We start from the raw sequence: 20,237 nt of genomic DNA, 5'->3' as shown, positions 1-20,237 counted from the left end.
TGTATAATCAAAATAATTCCAAGAATCCACAATTTGTTAAATATGTTACTTATTTTTTAAATAGGTATGTTTTATTAATATTACAACTTCAATACGTAAACAAACAAATAATAATTATTACTCTCATTATATAATATCCCACAAAATAGCAATAGAAAATATTAATCAGAAATCTAAAAAAAATCGTAAAAATTATTTAAAATATCCAAATTTATTTGTTAAAGCCTCGTAAAATATAAATACTATTATTGTATTCGGTATAATTCTCACAGAAGACGGAAGAATCCCTTTGAAAAAAGCAAACGGTCCTTCTTTTGCTGTAAAAATAACACAGTCCAAAATTCCCTTAAATTCTCCCGGTCTAGCATTCATCTGCCTCGTTTTGATGACGTCCAAAGGTTGTGACAGTAAAGTAGCTGCTATCCCTGCTATAAAACTGCACGTGAAATAAGTCACTGTATTATCTATAAAATATCCTGTCCGCAACAGTTGGGTTTTGATCTCATCGTACACGGATAACTGTCCAACGGTGATCATTACTGCTCTTGAACATGCTGTGGTGGATCCCCTAAACAACTGGTTAATTCCTTCTTCTTTGTAAACTCTAATAAAACCATCTATAGCATGCTTATAATTCCGTCGCTTTTCTGGAGGTAATTTTATGTCATTTTGCATTCGTACATTTACTACGTCACTGGGAACCCCAGTCCAACCCCCTACTGCACCGCCCACTGTTGCTACTAAAACCTTGGTGGCAAAGTGATCCATATCAAAATGAAGTTTAGACATGTCATATAAAGCAAACCTTGTAGTTGAATAGGTAAGCTGTCTACATACAGCAGCTGAAAGACCGTTGTAAAGAGCCAGAATTCCCTGGTTCTCTATTATATTCACTGTCATACTTGCGATGGAGACCTGGCGTCCCACTTGAGTTTGTAAATGGACCTTGAGCAAATCTAAGGGATGCGTGACACATACGGCTGCGGAAGCTGCTAGCCCTCCGAAGAACCATCTTGGATGCCTTTTAATTTCTTCAGACATATGTTGGAGTAAAAATAATTTGTATATTTTTGTCTATATGACAACTAAGTAACGTATTGACAGTTCGTTGCAACTAAGACACTTCAAATCTTCGTTTCAGCCAATATATTTCTGTAACATATTCTTCAGTCAAACAGACAGCAAAGCTTTCTATTAGCTTTAAAATATTTTGGACGGTTGATTGTCAAAGTAACAGAAGCTAATCCGAAAAATTAAAACAAAATCTTCTTCTTTTTGGTTTCAATGTCTACGTGTCTTTCTGCTGTAACCGGATATTTACCAAGGAATTTTAAATAAGGTGACATCCATATAAATTACATTATAGAAAAGAGGGATGGTAACTGACCATGGTACTGGATTACAAGTCATTGGGTAAATATGCATTTGGGTAAAATATTGGGTGTGCCGTATACAGTCCCAAACTCCTTTATACTCTCCAGGATCTGCATTCATCAGCTTAATTTTGATCATGTCAAATGGCTGTGAGAGCAGAGAAGCAGCGATTACAGCAATAATACTACAGTTCAAATGAGTAAAAATATTATCATTCGCCAAACCTGTTCTAAGAGAAATAATTTTGAGTTTATCGTATATCGACAGTTGTCCAACACTTAGCAACACCGATCTCATATATGCCATGGTGGATCCTCTAAAAATTTGGACAAATCCTTCCTTTTGGGATATTTCCATGAGTCCGTGTACAACATTTCAATAATCTCTTCTATACTTGGAGTTTTTTCTTATATCACTTTAAATCCTTACATTTACTATATCTGCAGAAACACCCACCCAACCTCCAACAAATCCTGATACTGCTCCTGCCATTACTTTGGAATATGTTAATTGACGAGAAATAGAAGCTGGTAGACCAGAGTGGAATGCTAGAAATCTCTCAGTTCTGATTAAATTTAGAACCATTTAGGTTGAGCAATTGGAAGACCAGCTGATTTACTTGCACAATATGAAAAAAGATCGCTGATTTTATAAGAACTACGGAAAATGGGTGATTGGTCTATACTGGTCTATACTCGTACTGGTGGATTTGTTAAACTAAATAAGATGAAGACTCAGTTTAAGAACGGGCGGCCAGAACAAAATTAGTATAGTAAATTTCGAAAAAAAAAAATAGGCTGTCCGTAAAAAAATTCCAAAAGGTTGATGTAGCAAGACAAAAAGTTCTAGATCTTTTTACAATAATTGAAAATTACTTTGCTTTACTGAAGAATACTATAGAAGAATTAGACCTTGCAGATACACTAGGATCAGTATGGAACCTTGATGAGAGTAGTTTTAGCTCTAATCCATCAAAAACAAAAGCTATTGGCCAAATTGTAATTCCCTGCGCAAGAATAACGAGCACTTCAGGAAGACAAAATACTATCGTTTTAGTAGCATACAGTTCATGAGGGAAAAGGCAACTGTGCTAATACTATTTAAGGGCAAACATGTTTGTGACGAATTAGCCGCCCTTTAGGTAGATCTAAAGAAGCCGTGTTGTCCTCTGCTATAACTAAAAATGGATGGATGGAAAGTGAAGTTTTCCGGAATGACTTTACATAAGATTATTTTAAAACAGTTTAAAGACCTCCCTGTACTATATATTATGATGGTCATACTACGCATATTGGGTAAAAAATTAATCGAGGATGCAGTGAAAGAAAATGTTAAAATTTTACAACTTCCACCACACTCCAACCATTTGCCGCGGCCATTAGATTGGGCAGTGTTCAAATCTCAGAGTCTTGGGATGGGAAATGAGTTAAACGGCAAACACAATCCTGGTAAAAAAATAATTAAAAAGATAAAAAAACTATACAAGTAAGATTTAATCGAATACAATTTTATTGCTTTCCCCGTATTTTTATTTAGTTTTTATAGTATAGGAATTTTAAGACAAACATACTTTATTAGACAGCTTAAAATGTTGACGCAATGCACAAAAACTGTGGTTATTTCTGTCCAGAAGAGTCCAAAACTTTATTTAAATCTTTCCGAGGAACATAACCAAAATACTTAATCAACTGTTCATACACGATAAAACCTATTACAGTATTTGGGATAATCTTAACAGCAGATGGAACCACACCTTTAAAAAAAGCTCTTGGACCACTTTTACTGGTGTGGCGTACACAGTCCCAAACTCCTTTATACTCTCCAGGCTCTGCATTCATCAGCTTGATTTTGATCATATCAAATGGCTGTGAGAGCAGAGAAGCAGCGATTCCAGCAATAAGACTACAGGTCAAATGAGTTAGAAGGTTATCGTTAACCAAGCCTGTTCTAAGAGTAATTATTTGAAGTTCATCGTATATCGAAAGTTGTCCAACACTCAGCAACACCGATCTCATACATGCCATGGTGGATCCTCTATAAATTTGGACAAATCCTTCCTTTTGGTATATTTCCATGAGTCCGTGTACAACATTTCGATAATTTCTTCTATACTTGGAGTTTCTTCTTATATCACTTTGCATCCTTACATTTACTATATCTGCAGGAACTCCAACCCAACCTCCAACAAATCCTGATACTGCTCCTGCCATTACTTTGGAAGAAAAGTTGTTCATATCCATATAGTATTTCGCTTGCTCATATAGCGCAAATTTGGCGGTGGAATATGTTAACTGACGAGAAATTGAAGCTGATAGACCAGAATAAAATGCTAGAAAGCCCTCAGTTTTGATTATCTTTCGAACCATTTTGGTTGTGGGTTTTGATCGTGCTTTTTGAACTTGTATTAGGACTTTTAGTAGTTCTATGGGATGGGTTACCAAAACGGTGGCTGCTCCTGCGATACCTCCAAAGTACCATCTTGGTAGTTTAGGGTCTTCACGTGAATATACTTCTTGAATTTTATATTTATGTTCACTGGAATTTTCTGTTACTTTCATACCATTATTTATTACATACTTAAGACGTCAAATTGACAGTAACCTTAAAAAGGTAATTTACATGCAATTTTCTTCTTTCTTCACTTTTGGCATGGCTGGATTCAATGACCAACAATATACGGGAGCAGCCTTTCTGGATGTAAGCAAAGCCTTTGATAGAGTGTGGCATGAAGGACTGACATACAAAATGAGAGATTATGGATACAGCGGGGCCATGACGAAACTCATCTCCTCGTACCTAAGCGACCGGAAGTTCAGGGTCCGGATAGGACCAGTTCTATCAGAACACGGAATGCCGGAAGCTGGAGTACCACAGGGGGCAGTTTTATCACCCCTTCTGTATACCATATATACAGCAGATGTTCCAAGAACACCCGGAACATTGATCAGCCTTTATGCAGACGACACTGCAATTGCTGCAAAACACATGAACCTAGATATAGCTGTAAGAAATCTACAGACGGCATTGGATACAATAGAAGAATGGAGTATCCAATGGAAAATAGCAATAAATCCAGATAAGACCCAAGCGGTTATCTTCAAAAAGAGAAGAGATAACCCAGAAGAACAGCTAACATTGCAAGAAAGACCTATCGAATGGCAAAACGAAGTTAAATATTTAGGAGTCACAATGGACCAAGGTCTTACATTCACATCACATGTCAACGCAACAGTCCAGAAAACAGCAGCGGCCAGATCGGCAATAAGAGGACTCACAGGAAGAAGAAGCAAATTAGCTATGAAAACAAAATTAAGACTGATAAATAGCATTATACTGCCAATAATTACTTACGCATCTCTTGCATGGGGTCACATAAGTCAAAGTAACAAAAAGAAGATACAAGCGGCACACAACAACTGCCTCAGAGAAGCTGCAAACGTGCCCAGATACGTCGCCGAACGGTTCTTATTTAGAGACCTTAAACAAATAAGAGTACTGGATATTATGGAGGAAAAAGCCAGAACAAAATTTGCTGAGCTAGAAGACCACCCAAACCGGATCTTGCAAGAGATATTAAGGTATGATGTGTACCATAGATGGAAACATAGGAGACCCAAACAACAAATATTAGTAAATATATAATAAAGGCTAGATAATCGTAGCTCTATCAAAAGAAGACAACTTGCTCACCTTTGGCATCTCATTATATTTATTAATGTTGATTTTTATAATTTTCAGACATCCCTCAAAAAAAATATACAAAAAACTTCAAAACGGCTTCAGCCACTAAACAAATCAATAAAATATTAACAATAGGCGAAAGCCACAAAAAAAAATATTAGTAACAAAACCCAAAAAAGGGCATGAGGGGCCCACATCCTCGAGCGCCGAGTCGCCGAACTGGACATAGCCCAGAGCGGGGACTCGGCGCCCGAGCAAGCAAAACAGATCGAAGATAAGTCACTAGAGATAGCGGGAATAGAGCGCCTCACGCTGGCCTGCATTGATTGGGGTAGGATTTCATATGGGAGTCCGTGTACCCAAGACTCCCATATGATTGAGTGCTATCGGGGGGTAAGTGGATGGTCTGGAGCATTGAAGCGGGGTGGAGTGATTCCTGCTTACGGGAGTTAATCCTCCTCGCCCCAATGAATTGTATCACCCGAATGTCATTCTCTAGGGGTGAGCAAGTCTCTCAGGCTGGGTTAAATCACTATGCTTGCTTGCTACTTTTGGCATGTATACTAGTGCATTTGCCAACACATTTCTTGGTATTGTATTTTTTGGTCTTGCTCATGGCAATATGCAATACTGTGTCTATGATATTAAAATGAATTGAATTTAATGGTATTGGTGAAGTTCAGTAAAACACATACATAGGCCAGGAACCGAAGCTTTTCACCTCGCAATTTTTACAGAATGGATCGATTTGCTTGAAAATTTGAGAATAAGTAGTGGCTAGTTCAAGGATCAAAATCTATATGATTCCGAAAGGCGCTTTTACCATGGGGGTGGTTGCCACTCCATCTCGGGGTGGAAATTTTTTATTATATTTGACCGCAAAAAGTTGATAAAAACATTCATTCTAAGCAAAAAACGTTTTATACATTTTTTTTATACAATTAATAGTTTTCGATTTATTCGCTATCGAAAGTGTTAGTTTTGTATAGAAAAAATCAATGTTTTTCGATACTCATTTACGATTCACTCAATTTTTGCAGTAGAAAACATTTTTTCAAACCATGTTCTTGGGAATTATAAAATCTACAATTTTATATTGAAACATTTTTTCGTATCTCTGATGCTAATCTTTCCATTCTGAAGAAAATTGCATTTTTTACCAAACTACAAAAATTCGTTATTCGCTTTTAGCTCCACTTTTTTAAAAACTAATCATTCTAAGCCAGTCAAAATTCTATAAACTTCAAATAAATAAGGCCAATGACTAAAAACACCGCTAACTTACATTATTATGCTTCCACATGGATATCTCCTTTTTTTTTTCAAAAAAATATAGTGATTTTTTAACCGTAACTTTTTTATTTTTTATCTTAGAAAGTTTCATAAAAATAATTTTGTAGGTTTTTACAAGATATATAAGCCTATTAATATTAAATCTTTTTAAAATCCTCAGTCGCAAAAAGAGGTGACTTTGAAAGGGTTGTTAAAGGAGGTTTTGGCATGTTATTACAAGTTTTAATTATCAATAGCTCACTCAATTTTTGCCGTAAAAAAATTTTTGCAAACCAAGTTCTTGGGAATTAAATAAGCTACAATTTCATATCTAAACATTTTTTCTTATCTCTGATGCTAATACATTAAAAATACATAAATAAAAAAGATCAAATAAGGTCAATGACTAATTTTAATTAGGATGGTGATTAGGGGGTTGCTTGCGATCCCTATTTCGCTGAAAAAAAATAGGGACTGAAATTATTTTCATTATAAGTCACTTAATTTTTGAGCTAGAGACTTTTTTATTTCTGGAGATAGATATTTTTAAGTAAGTACTTTAAATTAGTTTGAACAAGTTGTCCTCAAAAAATGCATAGTTTTCCCGTCATTTGACTTTCAAACTACAATATTTAGCATTTGACGAAGAAGAGCCAACATTATAATAAAGTATAGCTCGATTACTGTTAACCTTAAAGAAAATTAAAAAAAAAACGGTTTTGTTTATTTTTTCAGGAGGTACATTTTCGTTATGTAAAGTTGTTTTGATAAAACGAAAACTTTTGGAGTTATTAGCAGAAAACTTATTAAAAACATTGATTTGTTCGGTATAAAACTAACACTTTCGATAGCGAATAAATCGAAAACTATCAATTTTATCAAAAAAATGTATAGAACATTTTTTGCTTAGAATAAACGTTTTTACCAATTTTTGCGATTAAAATAAAAAATTTCCACATCCGAGATGGGGTGGCAACCACCCCCATGGTAAAAGCGCCTTTCGGCATAGATTTTGATCCTTGGACTATCCACTACTTATTCTTAAATTTTCAAGCAAATCGATCCATTCTGTAAAAATTGCGAGGTTTTGTCCTATTTTAAGTTTCATTACTGGACTAATAACACAGTGTGTGTGTGGTTGGGATATTGACTGCGAAACCTAAGGCTTCATTCGCCTATAATAACACAGTAAGGGAGTTAAAACTTTTCTCTCTCTAGACTCTAGGCAGGTATATAGAACTTTAATTAAATATAGGATATAATTTAATTCTAATTGTTAATTCAGTTTTCCTTTCCAGCGATATATTCATTACTATTTTCTAATTCCAGATATACTATGAGAGCTCAGAATGGTCAATTCTGGAGGCAGATGTAATAACAAACATTTCGGCTGCAGAACAAAATATTGCATCGGAACCAGCGATATTTGAAATGAATTTGACGATTAAAAGGAATACTAAGGCACTTGACTGGATCTTCTTCTCACCGTTTATACGTAAGTCCACTCTTTAAAAAATACAAATTTTATTTGGATGGTGTTATGCAAAAATAATCAATAAAGTTTTATTATAGTATACCTATGTATACAGGGTGAGTCACCACTAACGGGACGGAAGATTACAGCGAAACGGTAAAGATTTGAAAAAAATTTAAATTAAATAGTTTGTAAGTTGATAAAAGCTACATTTTAAAATTATTTTAAAATATACAGGGTGTCCCAATAAATTGGGGCGTATCAAAGTTATATTTTTTCTTATGGAATACCCTATATTTTATTGCATTTTTTAATTGTTCGCAAAAAATAAGTTGTAGTTTCATAAGGCTTCCCTATAGATACCTATGTACAGAGTGTTCTGAGCTATGTTGACTTTTCTTTTAAAGTTTTAAAAGAAGGCTTATTCTCAAGTTATTTAAGAAATTATAAAAACATTACTTTTACATCTAAATAGTTGGATATTGGTTGAATATATTCCATGACTTGGCATCGAGGCTTGAACTTGAACGATACTGTCAAAATACGTTTCGTATTAAAATATAAAAATTTAGTGTAACAAAGTGAAAAATAAACTAATACAAACAAACTATAGTGAATTTAGACAGACGACAGTGCTCCCGATAAAAATAGTTCGTCAAAATTCAGCAGAAACTAGTGAGTAAGCATTGCAAAAAGCATAATAACCTCTCAAACAATTATAGGCCAGGGTAATAAGACAAAAATATACCCTGTTCGTGACACTTCAGCAGCCAGGGTACTGAAGCGTTTTTTCGACAAGTAATACCTATAGGAACAAATTGTAACTATTTCCTGCGTAGGATCTGGCGGCCATTTTTATTTATAAACAACTAACTGTCAAAAAATGGCATTTTTCCCTTTTTTTTTCAAATCAATGGAAAACAGTGAAACTTATGGTTTTTTTAGTACAGATATCTTTGAGATTATGGAAAAAGATTTAAAATGACATATTACAAGTTTGATATACTCATTTATTGTTAATATAATTGCGAAAAAAGGTCGGAATTGCAAAAAAAATGATTTTTGCAAAACCTGTTGTAAAAATTAGTGTACAGATTTGAAATTTTTGTCAAATGAGGGTTCTTTGGTGTTTAATATGTGATAAAAATTTCAAAGCGATTCATTCAATTGTTTAAATTTTATTCGAATTGTTTATCTCAGGGAGCATTTTTTTTTGCAATAACATAAGTCAGAAAAAATTACGTTAGAACCATTCCACGGGTGTCAAATGGAAGAGCATGAGCTATATTTTCAACTTAGTTTAAAAAAAGCGAATAGAATATGCATTTATTAGTAATAAATAATTATGCAAAAGTATCTTAAATCTTTCCTTATTAACTTTTTGAATAACTTTTTCCAAAAAAATAACTTTTTTACCCTGTTTTAAGTGCACAACTACCAAGTAATGTTATTTATATCATAGTTGATAAAAAATTGTAATAAATATATATAATTTCTTATATAACAAAATAAAAAGTTTATAATAAAAGATTTACGATAGTTTTGCATAATTATTTATTACTAATAAATGCATTTTTTATTCGCTTTTTTTAAACCAAGTTGAAAATATAGCTAATGCTCTTTCATTTGACACCTGTGGAATGGTTTTAACGTCGTTTTTTTCTGACTTATGTTATTGTAAAAAAAATGCTCTCTGGGATAAACAATTTGAATAAAATTTAAGCAATTGAATGAATCACTTTGAAATTTTTATCACATATTAAGCACCAAAGAACCCTTACACGACAAAAATTTCAAAGCTGTACACTAATTTTTACAATAGATATTGCGAAATTAATTTTTTTTGCAATTCCGACCTTTTTTCGCAATTATATTAACAATAAATGAGTATATCAAACTTTGTAATACGTCATTTTAAAGTTTTTTCCATAATCTCAAATATATTTGTACTAAAAAACCATAAGTTTCAATGTTTTGCATTGATTTGAACAAATAAGGGGAAAATGCCATTTTTTGACACTTAATTGTTTATAAATAAAAATGGCCGCCAGATCCTACGCAGGAAATAGTTACAATTTGCTCATAGGTATAACCTGTCGAAAAAACGCTTCAGTACCCTGGCTGCTCGAGTGTCATGGAAAAAACCTTATTACCCTGCAGACAAAAACATTCCGATAAGAGGTGAAGTTCCGTCGAAAATAAAAGCGACGTTGCCGGCTATTGAAAAATTTCTGCAATAAAGCCGAAACATTAGAGAGATATCGAAACCCCATTTAACATCGTCCTTTAATAAAAGATCCTTTATTTTGACATATACGCAAGCGCAGTATCACGTCCTTTATTTTTGTCCTGTAATAAAATACAGGCCGCCTGTATTTAAGGAAAAATAAAGGACAAAAATCTTTTAATAAAGGATCCTGTATTTTGACGTAACGTGTCAAAAATGTGACATATTTGTCAAATTATGTGAAGAAACAAGAAAAGAAAGGCGTCTAACTTCACTTATATTTATGTTTTTATCACATCTGGATATTTTTGATCTAAGTTGAAGTTTTATTTATTAAAAAGAACTCCAACTCCTAAATAAAGGAATAACAGTTTATTCTCAGATATAGATTATTAATGTTTTGACCCAAATCAATATAAAAAAGAATATTTAAGACCATTGAGTTATTAGAAAAAGTTTGTAAACAGGAATTTAAATATAATTTTTGTAAATAATTTTAGTGTTTAATAATTAGGTACAATAATCAGACATAGAATTTCTTTACAACTCATTTAAACTCCAGACATTTTTGTATAGAAATAAATATTTTTATTACAGATATATACGATGTACCTACCTAATTTCAATTAATTTGAATGCACAAGTATCATACTTTAGACATTGTGGAAAAGTTTAGGATTTGTTCAAATTCTGCATTCAAAGGTAGAGTTCAATTCAACAGATATATAACATAAATGGTATTAAAATATAAACGGGTTCATACAATAAAACAAAGATTTAAGTGGTTTAAGTATTTATTTTTGAAATTTTTTATCCTTGATGTATTAGAATCTATATCGTTTTGAACCAAAAGTATTACACTTTCGTGCCATCAGCTTTTGTTTATTTAAATATACTGTCAAAATAATTCATCCACCATAAAGCTAATTCATCTATTATTTTTGTCCTTTAAAACACTTACTTTAGTTTTGGGCTATGTCGGCTCCATCTTTGTTGCTGAGCCACAAATCTTCGAGGGTACAAGGATAGTTTCTGCATGTAAGATGTTCCATAGGCTGTATTTTTCCATAGTCACAGTTCACATCATCTTGGTCTATTTTCCTCCATTTTATAATGTTTGATTTTACTGGAGCGACCCCTGGTCTTATCCTATTTATAGTTTTCCGTGTTTTAAAGTCTAGGTCTAGAGATTGTCTGGTTCATTGAACCTAGGGAAGAGAAAAATACTCATCCTGCACTGTTCCAAGGAAGCTTTTCCTGGATTTTAGTCGCTTTTGTGGCGTTCAAGCTTTGTATAGGGCATTCCACTCATCCACAATCTGTTTAATTTTCTATATGTGCTCTGCAACGCATCTGTGTATCAACGGTTCTACAAAACCCGTTAAAACAATTTGTTCATACATTTTTGCTAGTTGTGGAAGTCCTTTTAACGGAAAGTGATATAACATATTTTAAAGGATACGTAAAATCAAACACCAATATGTATTTATAAATTTATTAAAAAACTGCTAATAATAAAATACTTAAAATCAGACACCAATATTAAACTATATATACTATACCTATTTATTTAAAACTTTACTAGCAAACTGCAGTCCAATAAAAATAAAATTATCAACATTAACCATTTAAACTTGCCTTAAATTGCGAATAATTTTACCACAAACAAACACACACAAAATGTAGTTGCACTAGATTTGCTCCTGTTTGAAAATGTACTGCCACAGCATGTTCGATTTGGCGAATGGATTTAGTGTCGGCAGTCATAAATATAAACCCAAATAAACAATAAAGCTTGTTCGATTAAATCGCACCACCTTCATATTTGTTAGTACAAATTTCAATGAAACTGTAAAACTGAACAAGCTCATATTATTCTTTAAATATAACTTGCATCTTATTTCACATATTAATATTGGAAATATTCTCTTCAAAATACAAAATGTTCTTTCAATAACAGCTCTTGAAGCAATTTGTGATTAATTACACAGCACTTCAACTGCTCCCTAACAGATACATTGTCCATAAATTCTCCATTTCGTATACCCATAATATGCAAAAGTATTTAACAACTCCTTAACTCCCTTATAACATAGTATTTCTAATTTCACTTTCATGTTGTACAATGAGTATTATGGGTTAGGTTGTTCTTTAAATGACAAAATAATTAAATTCAACGTTTTACTCTTTTCAATGATCTTATTCTTAATTGTCTTGTTCTTACTCTTATTTTAATTTTTATCTCTATAATAAGATCTTATTTATACGAGATTACAAATAGAATTTTATAGGTTATTTTTATATTTACAAAAATATTTAATGTCATTTGTCAAAATAAAAGATTCCTTAAAACTGCTTTTCGATAACTCTCATTACACATGTCCTGTATTTGTCCTTTATTAAAAGATCCTGTAATAAAGGAACTTTTAACTTACGAGTTTCGATATCTCTCTATTAATACGAAAATCTATATCTGAGTAAAACTTTAAAGTGCTGAGAAGGGTTGACGCTCCGCCAAGTCGATTGGGCTGACCCCCTTACCGCGGTACAATGGAGCAGATATTAGAAAAATTAGAGAGAATGGATGAAAGAAATGTAAGAATCGAAAGCAAAATAGATAAAATGCAAGTAGACCTGGATAAATTAAATAAAGAAAACGAGCAGTTGAAAGCAGATAACCAAGCAATGAGAACTAAAATCACGGAACAAGAAGTTAGAATTGAATTACTGGAAAGACAAGCCAGAAGAAAAAACATAATAATACAGGGGGTCGAAGAAAACCAAACAGAAAGCGAACAAGAGATGATAAATAAGATAAAGGGGATAATGAAAAAAATCGACGTACAACCAAACCTAGATGAAGAACTGGTAGAGATGAGAAGAATAGGTAGACAAGGTGATCCCCAAAATGTACCCAGACCCATCTTATTAGAAATGAAAAAGGAATCTACGAGAATGGAAATTCTGAAGGCTGCTAAAAAACTAAGAGGAACTAAAATATATATCAATGAGGACTTCCCGAAAAAAAATACTACAAGAAAGGAAGCATCTTCTCCAGCACATGAAAATGGTACGCCAGGAAGGACACACAGCCGCACTAAAATACAACAAATTATGGATAAATGGTGAACTGTTCTCACTGGAGCAACTAGAAGGCATGGATGTAAATTACTGGAGGAAACCTGAAGAGAAGAAGAGTAACACTAGGACAATAAACGACAGATCCCCCCTATCTGATGATATAGATCCACGCGGAAAATTGATAAAAATGACGTCAAAAAACTAACAAAACATATAATAAAAGACGGCGACAGTATAACGGAGTTGGCAATGAATACGGACATGAAAATATTTTGTAAGAAAAGACGCAAAAACAAAACAAAAACAAATAAAATAAAAGACAAAAACAGGAAAATAAGAATAGGAACGTGGAACATTAAAACACTTCTAAGACCAGGCAAAATGGAAGAGTTGGCAAAAGAAATGACAAAATACAGGATGGAAATACTAGCGCTACAAGAAATAAGGTGGGCAGGAGAAGGGATGATCAATAGAAGAAACCACACAATGTACTACGCAGGAGAAAGCAAACAGGGTCGCAATGGAACTGCCTTTCTAGTTAGTAATAGCGTAAGAGACAAGATTATTAACTTTAAAGCGGTTGATGGAAGAATATCATATATAAGAATGAAAAATAAACAAGCAAATTTAACATTTGTTAATATATATGCACCTACAGAGAATGCTCCTGAAGAAGAAAAGAATGAATTCTATGAGAAACTTGAAGAATTGTACGAAGAAATACCAAAGAACGACATACTAATCCTATTAGGAGGCTTTAACGCAAAGATAGGGAAAGAAGACACGAACAGAGAAATCGCAGGAAAAGAAACGATCCATCAAAATACGAACAACAATGGCAGGAGAATATGTAATCTAGCAGCAGCAACCAATACTTTTATTATTAGCACCCAATTCAAGCACAAAAAAGAGCACAAAGTAACGTGGCTAATACCTGGAACGACAGACGGAAACCAAATAGACCACATCCTAATTTCAAAAAAATGGAGAACAATTGTACAGAATGTGAGGTCCTACAGGGGAGCCAATGCTGATTCGGATCACATTTTGGTGATAGGCGACATGAAATTGAAAATACTTAAAGACAAAAACGACAGAAAGAAAAGAAAGAGGTGGAATAGGTCAAAACTAAACACAGATAATGCAAACAGAAAATTCTGCACTAAGTTGGAAGAAAAACTACTAGTCCTAAAACCATCGGACATAGATGAAACATGGGAAGACATAAAAGATAGTATTTTAACAGCAGCAGAGGAGACGATAGGACTAATGAACGACAATAAAAGAAAAGATTGGTACGATGAAGAATGCGAGCAAGCTAGTAAAGGCAAGGACCAAGCAAGACACAGGTGGTTGGCCACAGGGAAACAAGAAGATCTCCTACACTATAAAGAGAAAAAGAAAGAGTCAGACAAATGTTGCAGAACTAAAAAGAAGAAATGGATTGAAGACTTACTGCTGGAACTCGAAGCTAATAGTAACGATAATGCAAGACTATATAAACACATAAAAGCACAGAATAAGAAGAAGATTCCGGCAAATATTGGAAAAAAGGAATGGGAAACACACTATAGAGAATTGTTCAAAAAGAAAGGCGATGCTGAAAATGCAGAAAATGAAGAACAAACAGTAAATAGGAATGAAGAACAATCAGAGCCTCCCTCATACAACGAAGCATTGGCGACCATAAACAGATTAAAGACAAGGAAAGCAGCAGGACCAGACGACATTATAAATGAGTTCTTCAAGAAAGGGGGAGAGGAACTAGCCCACAGAATCCACAAGCTGATAGAACGAATATGGGAAGAAGAACGCATGCCGAACGACTGGAATTGCGGTCTGATAACACCAATCCCTAAAAAAGGTGACAAGACGAAATGCAGTAACTACAGGGGAATCACGCTATTAAATACAATGTACAAAATATTAACTAATTTGATCAGACAAAGAATAGAAAAAGAAACGAGAACAAAAATAGGTGAATACCAACATGGATTCAGAGAAGGTAAGTCAACAATAGATGCAATACACATTGTAACGCAAATCGTCGAAAAAAGTTACGAGCATGGAATAGATCTACATATACTTTTTATTGACTACAAGCAAGCCTTTGACAGTGTAATAAGGGAGGAGCTAATTAATGATATGAAGCAACTAGGCATTCAAGAAAAACTAGTAAGTCTCACGAAAATGACGATGAAGGAATCCAAAGCACGAATCTTAACAAGGGAAGGCCCGTCAGATGAAGTACAAATGGAGGTAGGTGTCAGACAGGGAGACTCCCTATCAACAACATTATTTAACATTGCCATAGAGGGTGCAGTAAGAGCAGCCAAAATTAGGGGAACAATTATCGAATCTTCAGCCCAACTGATAGCGTATGCAGACGATATTGCCTTGGTTACTAGAGATTTAAAAACCATGCAGAATATAATATTAATACTAGATAAAGAAGCAAAGAAGAGAGGGCTAGTAATAAACCAAAGCAAAACGAAATACCTCAAGTGCTCAAGAGAGAATACGAACATCGAGAAAGAAATTAAGCTTGGAGCATATACATTTGAAAGAGTACACCGTTTCAAATATCTGGGAGTGATGGTGAATGGCAGAAATGATAGAACGGATGAAATAAATGAACGCATCCTACTGGGTAATAAAACCTATTGGAACTACCAAAAATTCTTGAAAGAAAAACACATTAGTAAGACAACCAAATTAAAAATTTACAAGACTGCAATCAGGCCAGTGATCACCTATGGTGCAGAGACGATGTGCCTAACACAAAAAGATGAAATGAGATTAGAAATCTTAGAGAGAAAGCTAATTCGACGAATAATGGGACCGGTGAGGATAAGTGTAGGCGAATTTAGAAGATAACAAATGAAGAAATTAAAGAAGTCATCCAGGGTGAAGACATAATCAAGTTCGTGAAGGCGCAGAGGCTCAGGTGGCTGGGACACACAGAAAGAGCTAACCCAGACTCTACGCTAAAGCGAGTAACTGACTGGAGACCAACAACAGGGAGACCAAAGGGAAGACCCAAAACAAGATGGAGAGATCAAGTCTTAGGAGACATAAAGAAGCTGAGAATCTACAATTGGAAGGAGCGTTGTAAGGACCGGAAAGAATGGAGAAAAGTTGTAGACAAAGCCAAGTCACACACGCTGCTATAATAATAAAAGACAACAGCGGACTGATTCTCCGCAACAAATGAATCAGAGAGCCCAAAAGGGCGGCAAACACTCCGCCAGGAGTGAATAAGCCATGATGATGATGATATTCCATGATTAATTATTACACATTTGTCTACAGGGTGTTCAAAATTTACAGTTTCATTATTGGAGTATTCAATGTGTCATATGATGCTTATTTTAAACGGAACACCATATATATTAATAAATAATTATACTTACCAAATTTACCTCTTTCGAATGGTATATGAATGTCCTATACCTAGGTGTCATATTTTTTGCGTAATTTACAATTATTTAAATTCTTAATCTGTAAATCGATTTTAAAACAAAAGATTATTGATGTCATTGTAAGACATTGTCAGTTTATGACAGCACGGTCTGGTAATTATCAAAACTATAAACATCCGTGTATGATATTCAATTTTTTTTTACTTAAAAATGGCTTTGGAAGAGCCAATTACAGTCAAATTTAATTGTTCCTAAAAATGAATAATCACACTATCTATGAAAGAGTAGACACGCTACTTTGCATTGGGGAATATTTTTAAAATTTTCTCTTAGCTTTTAAAGTTTACGCTTAAAAGTATCCTGATAGAAGACACCCAAAAAGGACGTTTTTGAGAAATTTCTCGATAGATTCCGTGCTGCTGGTAATGTTGCATAGGAAGGAAAAGGTTGCATAGGTTAAATAAAAATAAACCATTTATTTTTGATGACGTCAACGAACTTGATGTCCTGCATTCTGTTACGGAAAACCCAAATACTAGTACCTACGTAAAAAATGTCGAATCAATTGGAGATCAGTAAAACAAGTGTATGTAGAATACATAAGAAAAACCACTATCATCCGTATAAAACTCAACTACACCAGCATTAGACAGAACAGGAACGTTTAACTTTTCGTTTATAGACTTTAGAATTTGGAGAAGATCCTGATTTTTTTAAGAATGTATTGTGTACAGACGAATCTACCTACTTTTAATAATAATCGTCTAGTTAATAGACATAGCTTTCATTTGATTATGATACAGTAAACAAACATTTTAATGTTGATCGCCAACACCGATGAAGTGTTAATGTTTGGGGCAGTATTCTGAGCCAGTACGTTATCGCCCAAATTTTTTTGACGAAAATCTGAATGGAGCAACTTTTTTAAATTTCTTAAAACAAGTTTTTTGAATCCTTCTTAAAACCTTTCACTTAGCGTGCGAACAAACATGTGGCTCCAATTGGACGGAGCTCCTGCTTATTTTTGACGTGATGTTAAGAACAACCTCAACATAAAATTTAGAAATAAATGGATAGATAGATTCGGTCCATATATTTGGCCACCTAGGTCACCAGGATTGACCAAGATGAATTTTTTAAATAAAGTTATATTAAAAATAGTCGGTCTTGACGGTCCAGTTAGCTGGGACTCAGTCGATCAACAAGTTTAGTGGATTTGCGATTTGCGGTCGCTGGTTCGAGCGTCAGCTAGGTCATGAAATTTATAAAAGGCCAACGCCGTAGTATAAAACTCGATAGAGTCTACGGCTTGGTCTGGAATAAACTGGCGTCTGATCGGCCTATGGAGGAGCGGTACGGGAAGGGAAGACGTTGACGCCTAAGAACGGTGTATACATACATATATTAAAAATATTGTAAATGCTGCACTTCTTAACCCAGGAACCTGTGTTTAGTACAATCTTTGATTAATATACATGGTGCTCTAATAAAATACCCATCATATTATGCTACATTGAATAATCTAATAATGAAACTGTAAATTTTGAACACCCTGTAAATAAATGTGTAATAATCAATCATGGAATGCATTAATTATAAGATAATTACCAGACCGTATTGTCATAAAATGACAATGTCATACAATGACATTAATTAACTTCATCTTTTGTTTTAAAATCGATTTACAGAGTAAGAATTTAAATAATTGTAAATTACGCAAAAACTATGAGACCTAGGTATAGGACATCCATATATTATTCGAAAGAGGTACATTTGTTAAGTATAATTATTTATTAATATACATGGTGTTCCATTTAAAATACGCATCATATGACACATTGAATACCCCACTAATGAAACTATAAATTTTGAACACCCTGTAGACAAATGTGTAATAATTAATTATGGAATACATTCAACCAATATCCAACTATTTAGATGTAAAAGTAATGTTTTTATAATTTCTTAAATAACTTGAGAATAAGCCTTCTTTTAAAACTTTACATTTTAAGAAAAGTCAACATAACTCAGAACACTCTGTACATAGGTATAGGGAAGACTTATGAAACTATACCTTATTTTTTGCGGACAATTAAAAATGCAATAAAATACAGGGTATTCCATAAAAAAAATATAACTTTGATACGCCGCCATTTATTGGGACACCCTGTATATTTCAAAATAATTTTAAAATGTAGCTTTTATCAACTTACAAACTACTAATTTAAAATTTTTTTCAAATCTCTTACCATTTCGCTGCTTCCGTTCCTTAGTGGTGACTCACCCTGTATATATCACTATATCAGTAAAATCTGGAATTATTTTTTAACAGATTTTTTTTATTTAGCTTACATACTTTGAAAACTAATGGCCATTGGCATGGTACAGTTGATTTCTCAATCAGATAGTATAATCTGTAGTGTCTGTCTTGAGTAAATGTCTTGTTACTTAGTAAAGTTGACTTCGCTGTCCCTTTATAAAGACAATGAACTCGACTTTCTGTCATATAGCCACAGCTATGCTTCAGCTTCTGTGTGTCTCAAAGGGGGATGGAGCATGCTATGTTTGACGTTTCATTACGAGACAAAATCCCAAGCCGCCAGCTACGACAAAGATCAGGAGTGGCTGGTGCACTAGAGAGAGTAGCAACATTGAAATGGAACTTGGCAGGTCACGTGGCTCGAATGGCGGATAATAGATGAACAAAGTAGATACTAGAATGGAGACCAAGAGATGATGCCTACCGAAGCAGAGGTCGTCCACCAACACGTTGAATTGATGATCTAAAACGTTGTCATAGGAATTAGATGTCAGAATGGATGGCAGAAGATCGAAATAGATGGAACATTATGAGGGAAATCTATGTCCAGCAGTGGTCAAGCGAAGATTGAATGATAATGTTGCAGCTTCTATATTTCTATTTTGTATTTATTAATTTATTAATGAAATATTATTATATAAAATCATCATCATCATCTTTCTCTTTGCCTTATCCATATGCGGGGTCGGCTTCCCTAATTGCATTTCTCCACACAATTCTATCTTGGGCCATATCAATGTTAATCCCCTTTACCAACATGTCCTGCCTTATCGTCTCCCCCCAGGTCTTCTTTGGTCTTCCTGTCCTACTCCTTCCAGGAATCTGCACTTCAGCTATTCTTCGTATTGGGTGGTTAACGTCTCGACGTTGAACATGACCAAACCATCTTAACCTATGCTCTCTCATTTTGGCATCAATTGGTGCCACACCTAGACTTCCCCTAATATACTCATTTCTAATTTTATCCTTCTTTGTCACTCCACTCATCCATCTAAGCATTCTCATTTCCGCCACATGCATTCGTTGTTCCTCTTTCTTTTTCACTGCCCAACATTCAGTTCCGTACATCATAGCCGGTCTTATGGCTGTTTTATAGAATTTTCCCTTCAACTTCATTGGAATTTTTCTGTCACACAACACACCACTCGCTTCTTTCCACTTCATCCATCCAGCCCTAATTCTACTGCATGCATCTCCATCTATTTCTCCATTACTCTGTAATACCGATCCTAGGTACTTAAAACTATTGCTTTTCACAATCATTTCACCATCCAAAGATACCATTTTATTTGTAGTAACTTCATCTCTAAATGAACATTCCAAATACTCTGTTTTTGTCCTACTAAGGTTTAAACCCTTTTCCTCCAGAGCTTGTCTCCACTGTTC

General features: G+C 34.1%; 3 protein-coding genes across 3 annotated transcripts in view; 1 reads left to right on the top strand and 2 right to left on the bottom strand.

Moving 5' to 3' along the window:
• The window catches only part of LOC114341823 (neuronal acetylcholine receptor subunit beta-3-like), a 69,993-nt gene that overhangs the window by 45,447 nt on the left and 4,309 nt on the right, over nucleotides 1-20,237 (top strand). The window contains exon 8 of the mRNA XM_050653698.1: nucleotides 7,657-7,822. Within this exon, the coding sequence (XP_050509655.1) occupies nucleotides 7,657-7,822 (166 nt within the window). The remainder of the gene's footprint in view (nucleotides 1-7,656; nucleotides 7,823-20,237) is intronic.
• On the bottom strand, nucleotides 117-1,197 carry LOC114341821 (mitochondrial dicarboxylate carrier-like). Its single transcript, XM_050653701.1, has one exon. It carries the CDS (start codon nucleotides 1,039-1,041, stop codon nucleotides 193-195), a length of 849 nt encoding a protein of 282 aa, XP_050509658.1. The 5' UTR covers nucleotides 1,042-1,197; the 3' UTR covers nucleotides 117-192.
• Nucleotides 2,900-4,139, bottom strand: LOC114341820 (mitochondrial dicarboxylate carrier-like). The gene has a single exon (XM_050653700.1). It carries the CDS (start codon nucleotides 3,930-3,932, stop codon nucleotides 2,991-2,993), a length of 942 nt encoding a protein of 313 aa, XP_050509657.1. The 5' UTR covers nucleotides 3,933-4,139; the 3' UTR covers nucleotides 2,900-2,990.

The sequence above is a fragment of the Diabrotica virgifera genome, chromosome 6 (genome assembly GCF_917563875.1).
Source record: "Diabrotica virgifera virgifera chromosome 6, PGI_DIABVI_V3a".
NCBI lineage: Eukaryota > Metazoa > Arthropoda > Insecta > Coleoptera > Chrysomelidae > Diabrotica > Diabrotica virgifera.
This window is presented reverse-complemented; position numbering and strand designations above follow the sequence as displayed.